Below are 7,256 nucleotides of genomic sequence, written 5' to 3' on the forward strand. Positions count from 1 at the left end.
ACATTTTAGATAAACCACAAGTTCATGTATTTTTGCGATTTATATCTAGTTTGACTAGTTTAACGTTGAAATATTGATTGTTAATGTTGGGAACATTATTGATTTGAATTTTAAAAGAAAATGATACGCTTGAAAGCGTGGCCACCTCCAGTTACAGGGGAAACTCTGGCGAAATTTTTCTAAAAACCTAACACTTTGAAATATTTTCATCACAAGTGTTATAAATATATTTTTAACTTGTTTTCAAAAATGTAAATTTCGCCACGAATTTATTTACAACAATTCTAAGTGTCGGAGGTGGGATTTTCACAAAATAAAACGTGATAAATATATATTTAGAGTATATATTTTTCATAACAACACTTGTGAAATTTTTATGATTATTTTGTGAACTACGTAAATATTATTTTTAGGGTAAAAATAATATTACCAAATATTAACGATTCCAAAATAATACGAACGCCTTCACAATAAATATTAAGTTACAACGGTATAATTATTACCACCCGATCTTTAAATGTAACTTACGCATTTTCGGAAAAATACTAATGAACGCGTATATTGACAAGAGTATTATTTTGGGGAAAAATTATAAGGAGTAAAATATAATATTTTTGGGAAAAATATTTATATTTTGGAAGTAAGGTATTTTTGATTAATGAAATAAAATATATTTTATTAAGTGAGACTTAATAATACATTACAAACGCACATGTATTAAAACCCCCATCCTTGGGAAGGAACGTATTTACCAAATATTTGCAAAGAGTAATTACGAAATAGTTGTCTAACTATTTCCCAAAGACATTAAACCTTAAGCTAAGACACGGCCGTCCGTCTAATAAAGTTAGTACGTGTAGGTCGTCGCACAGCAGATTGATCAGGAGATTTACTTGATAGAGACGCACCACTGTGAGTTCATGTCCCCCTTTTCTCTTAACTGTTTTCAGTTTTCTAAACTGCGGGGGTGAAATACATGTTACTATGATTACAAGCACTTTTTACATGGTATGGTTAGCGTAAGGAGGGTTATTATTTAGATCATGTGAGTGGGTAGGCGCAACTTGAGGCCATTAATCCTCATTGTAGGACCGAGGGACAGTAGCGCCGTAGGGATGGCAAAAAAACCCGAGCCCGACGGGTATACCCGAAACCCGACACAAATGGGACGGGTATACCCGATACCCGACGGGTATTGGGCCGGGTATGGGATTAATTTTAAAAATTTTCGCGGGTATGGGTCGGGTATGGGATTAGGTGATACCCGACCCGATTACCCGAAATCACATACCCGTTTACCCGAAATATATACCCGATCATATACCCGATTTTTTTTTTAATTTATACTTTTATTTCCATTAACCCTTGTTTATTAGTGATTTTTTAGTATGTTCATAATGTGAAAAAATAATTTTACTTTTAGTATATGCATTTGATAATAGTATTTATATTTTGTATGCTGTGAAGTATATGCATGTGAGTGTATAAGTATTATAAACTTATTATTAATTTATGATAAAACTTATATGTATGTAATGTACATTTTTAATTTATAATAGTTGTTATATAAATAAAATAATATAATAACCACAATGGTAAAAAATGTACTTAGAAATCCGAACGTATATCTTTTAATAAACTAATGGGTAAACCCGATACCCGTGGGTATACCCGATACCCAACGGGTAATTACCCGACAAATACCCGACGGGTATTGGGTCGGGTATGGGACACGATTTTATAACCGGGTACGGGTATGGGATTACCAATACCCGACCCGAACCCGACCCATTGCCATCCCTAAGTAGCGGTAGATCTATCTGGGTGTAGCGAGCCCAGCCCCAGGCCCAGCGTAACGGACCTCGGGGTGACTTTGTACCCAACGCCAAATATGCTAGGTTTGAGTCTTCCTACTTGCACTTCACACATATCAATGGCCTTGCAAACCATTGGTGATCTCTTTTCCTTATTTGTTACATACCAGGATTTTATACTTACAAAGGTTTTACTTACTCACTACACATGAACTTGCTCAACAATTTTTGTTGATTTTTCCAACTTACATGTATTTCAGGTAATTAAGGATCTGGCATGGTATGATACGTTTTTCACGCTGCATAAGAGAAATAAGGTCATCCAAGTTTAGGGGTCGTGGCTCTTGCCTGGACGAGCCACAGTTCTTAAACTACGTCTGCTTTATGTTTGTGGTTATAAATTCTGAACAATGTTTTTATGTTATTAGGTTGTAATCTCCGTTGCATGTGTCAGCACTTTAAAACAATGTTGTGGTACTTTTATTTTGAAACTTAAATCAATGGATGATCTGCATGGTTTTATTTTCATATAGCTTTGTTATGATTAAGCTATGGTATTAAGAAGTCACACCAAATTAACCACGTTTCCGCAAAGCCAGGGTGTGACACATTGCCTATGTTCCGTTAACTTTTTTTTTTCCAACAGAAAAATAAAAATAAAACAAATAGATGATTTTTTTTACTTTCTTTGAAATCTACTAAAGGGTTATGAGACTCTAGATATAAAATGATATTTTAAGGTGAAATAATTAATTTTTATAAATTAATTAATAAAATACAAATATATAAAATAAGAGAAGCGTGAAAAAAATTATTGTGTCACAATATTATATTATGACACGTGACATAACTAAATACTTTTGTATCATGTGTGTATATATATTGTATAACTTTTAATATAAAATCTAATCTAACTTATAATAAAAGACTACAAATAATGCCACGTGGCATTATCTCCTTCAATCTAATAAATTTTATTTATATTTGTTTAATAAATTTCTTTTAATATTAATTAATAACCAATATATAAATATTTCTTATTTTTATCCTTATCTTTATCTTTATCTAAAATTAATAAATAAGTTTAATTTTGCAATTTAGACCCTTTGTCTTTTTACTTTTAACCCAAAATTTTTCATCTTTTACAATTTAATACCAACTTTTTTTTATTTTCAATTTTGGTCCACCATACTTTTCATCTTTTCCAAGTTTTTCGTTTCGTTCTAAATTTTGTGAGTTAACGCACCGCAATGTGCGTGTGGGGTTCAACATTTTTACATATATTTTTCCCGTTTGACTGGCCTGTCGCGTCACATCTATTTTTCTGCGTTTGGCAAGTTCGTCCAACACGCGAGTCCTGGATGAACTTAGTTATTTTTTTCTATGTTTTACGTTTCGGCTTAATTTCTCAACTACGAGCGTGCATGATTCAAAGATTTTACGTCTGCTTTTCGTTCGGTGTTATTTTTCCCCGTTTTTATTTATTTTGTTTTTACGAGCTTTTCCTGTGTTGGTGATCGCTGACAATGGTATAGTATTACTACTACTTAACACACTTTATGACAGTCGCTGCAACGCAGGGGCTTAATACTAGTGTATTATAAAAAAGCAAAACATCGGTTACATGCAAAAGAATGTATTGGGTGTGTGTATATTTATATTTCATTTGGTACTCGTAACCTTTGTATTTTTAATAATAATAATAATAATAGTAATAATAGTAATAATAATAATAATAATAATAATTGCAACTTCCTAAAAATATTACCTTCGCAATCATTTTTGAGAATATTTTACCATAATACTCTTTTTTAACGGCTAAAAGTTACACTTAGACCGTCTGGTATACTCTAACACCCATAGGTATTAATCCTACTTGGCATCCGTTAACACTTGTCATACTAACGCTTGTCATACCGCTCCTGGAGAGTGTTATGGGGCATTAAAAATTTCACGTATTAAGATGTTAACTAGGAGAGAGAGTGAGGGAATCAAGTATAGGAACATTTGCACACACACAACATGCTATATATATGTATTTTAATTAATTTAAGGGCGTTATGGGGGTTAAACCAATTCCTTGAGGTGAAGTGAAAGAGGGTCAAGTGGATAACGTAGCGCCTACGTGTAGTTAAGGGGCGTGAAAGAATACCCCATGGCCTTATCCATGACCTTCTCCTATTTAATGCGATATAAGTATGATGTTAATTAGTTATTACATTTACCATTTTGGATTGATTTTAGTTATTTATGAACATTAAATTAAATTAATGCACATTATTTTGGATTGATTTTAACTATTTATGAACATAAAATTAAATTAATACACCTTGCTACATATTATAAAATGTTACATTTCGACCGTTGGACCCAACGACCGTCTATAAATAGTCACCATCTCATATACATTTGCATCAAACCAATTTCTCTTCACATTTCTTCATTCAATCACTCACATTCTCACTTTCACTCTCACAATTCTCTCCAGCAAATTTCCAACATCTAAAAAAATGGCCTCATTTGGTGCACTCAAAGTCGCAATTGTCGCGCTATTTGTTCTAGCCATCTCCTCCACCACTGTTGTTGCTAGAGAATACGTCGAGTTTTCACCCGCGCCTGCTCCCATGGAGGCCGGATCTGCGGTTTCAATGACTCTTTCGATGGTGTTTGTTGCCGCTTCGATATTGATTTCAGTTGCCGGTATCATGTTCCATTAGAGATGGTGAAGTGTTGAGAGTTGAGAGTGATGATTTGGTTTTGTGGTTGATTGTGGTGTTCTCTTTAATTCTTTTTGTCTTTTGGCCCTAATATCTAATCAGGGTTTATTATTTTATTTTATGCTGTTGCTACTATTGAATTTATTATGAATCATATTTATTTTCCATTGTGTTTGACCCTTTTTTTATTGAATTTGTGTTATAATCTTATAATAACAGTAATAGGCTAAAAATTAACAAATTCCATTATATATTTTTATTATTAGCTTCAAACGATGAAGTCCTTGAAGGAAAAAAAAAGACAAAAACAAAATGATATAATTTACAACTGCTTAAAAGTTGATATTCATATCTTGTTTTTTTCTTTTTTTTTTTTTTTTTTTTTTTGAGAAACGAGAACTTCATTAACACACCGAACCCGAAAACCGGGACGGCAAAAAACAAACAAAAAAAACTTACATATTAACAAATTTACACCAATCCCCCCCAAACACAAGAACCCTTCTTTGCCCTATGTTTATACCAAAAATAACTAGCCGATCTAACTTCACTAAAAATATCTTCAACTCCGCTTCTCTTCCCACTGAATCTAAGATCATTTCTTGCCTTCCATAAAAACCAACAGGAAACGATAATGATACCTTTTAACGCCTCTTTCTCCGACGCCCTCCTATGCTCATGTTCGTGAATGGCAAGCAAATCTCGGATAGAAAAAACAAAGAAATTCCTAACCCGACACGACAGGGTAATCCTTTCCCATAACCCTAAAGCCAGCGGACAAGCCGTGAAAATGTGCTCAACCGAATCCGAGCCGGAACCACAACAGTTACACATATCATCATCGAGCATCACACCCCTCCTAACCAAAGCATCCACTGTCGGAATCCTATCCATCTCCGCACGCCACACTAGGATGTTACATTTGAGAGGGACCCATTTACACCAATCAAAAACATAGTGATTACTGTAATCATTTATCGAATCGATGGACTTCTTAACAGTCGCAACTGAGAAAACTTCCGAAACATTACCGACCCACTCCCACTTATCCGGCCTGTTAGACAGACTAACAGCACGAAGGGCTGCAGAAAGGATATCCCATTCAAATCTTTCGGTTGCGGACACCGGGTCATTTTTCCACAGCCATAAACCTTCCCCTTCAAGTCTATCACGAACACTACATGACTTTACAACCTCAAGATGAAAGAGGGCTGGAAACTTGAATTTCAAAGGAACTTCAAATAACCAAGGATCCAACCAAAACAGAATGCTATCCCCACTGCCCACCACTCCTGTAAAAAGGTTACTAATCGCTAAACCATCCAACATGGGGCGATTGAGAGTAGACACAATGCTCCTCCAAAAATAAGTTAGAAGACTTTCGAGAACGGAACGAATCAGCGTCAACCTCCCACCAAAGAAAAGACGATATTCATATCTTGTTAATTTTTGGAATCTTTAAGGTATAATTTACCTTATTTATTTAGAAAACATTTTAAATCAAAATTAATTTAATTTTTCTTGATTTTTGAAGTGTCCCCGTGATATTAATGAAATATTGTGTTAATTGGATGGAATCTTTAAGGTATAATTTACCTCATTTAATTAGAAACCTGTTAAATCATAATTTATATAATTTTTCTTGATTCTTAAAGTGTCCCCGTGATATTAATGAAATATTGTGTTATTGAAAGCGTATTTTTTTACACACAAATGGGAAAATGAATATGGTGATTTAATCTAACTATAAATTATTATTTTTTCTTTTCATAGAAGAGCTAGTTAAAATGTGACATTTTATACTGAACTAGTTAAAATGTGACAAAAGTATTTAATTTTTAATCAATTTACAATCGATATGTATATTTTAACATAATAAACTATACAAAAACTTATTGTAAAATATAAATAGATAGGTTTGTATTTACACCAACTTTAGCTTGAAAACGTGGTTGCCTAGCCTGACTCGGTGTGTTGTCAGTTTTAATTGTTTTTTAGCGGGGATGGTCCAAAAAACCGACTTCAAGACAATCTGATCTCATTGCCTATGTTCAGTTAACTTTTTTTTTCCCAACAGAAAAAAATAAAACAAATACATGAAATTTTTTACTTTCTTTGAAATCTACTAAAGGTTATGAGACTCTAGATATAAAATGATATTTTAAGGTGAAATAATTAATTTTTATAAATTAATTAACAAAATACAAATAGGTGAAATAAGAGAAGCCGTGAAAAAAATTCTTGTGTCACAACACGTGTGTATTGTGTAACTTTTAATATAAAATGTATTATATATTTCATTTGGTACTCGTAACCTTTGTATTTTTTTTAATAATAATAATAATAATAATAATTACATAAGTTAGAGTTACTTACTGATATGAACACAAACAAAATAAACTAAAAACAAAAATAAATAAATAAATAAAACACAAACAATAAACCCCCACCCTCACCACCCAATAATAATTATTATATTATTTTAATAATAATAATAATAATAACAATAATAATAATAATAATAATAATAATAATAATAATAATAATAATTACATAAGTCATATTTATCATAACAACTTCCTAAATGGCAGGGGCATGGGTGGTGCAATATGTGGGAGGGAGGTTCATCATGGTATCGTTTAACAGTGACGAAGAGGTAGATCGGTTCTCTTTACTGGCGAAGGAGAAGTGTGATAGGTTCCATTACGTGGAAAAGTGGGTTGTT

The 7,256-nt window shown here is 32.7% G+C and overlaps 1 protein-coding gene across 1 annotated transcript; it reads right to left on the reverse strand.

Moving 5' to 3' along the window:
• Positions 1 to 5,002: 5,002 nt before the first annotated feature.
• LOC110901380 lies at positions 5,003 to 5,860 on the reverse strand. The gene has a single exon (XM_022148211.1). The coding sequence runs from the start codon at positions 5,858 to 5,860 to the stop codon at positions 5,003 to 5,005; it is 858 nt and encodes a 285-aa protein (XP_022003903.1).
• Between the last annotated feature and the right edge of the window lie 1,396 nt (positions 5,861 to 7,256).

This window comes from Helianthus annuus, chromosome 1 (assembly GCF_002127325.2).
Source record: "Helianthus annuus cultivar XRQ/B chromosome 1, HanXRQr2.0-SUNRISE, whole genome shotgun sequence".
Lineage (NCBI taxonomy): Eukaryota > Viridiplantae > Streptophyta > Magnoliopsida > Asterales > Asteraceae > Helianthus > Helianthus annuus.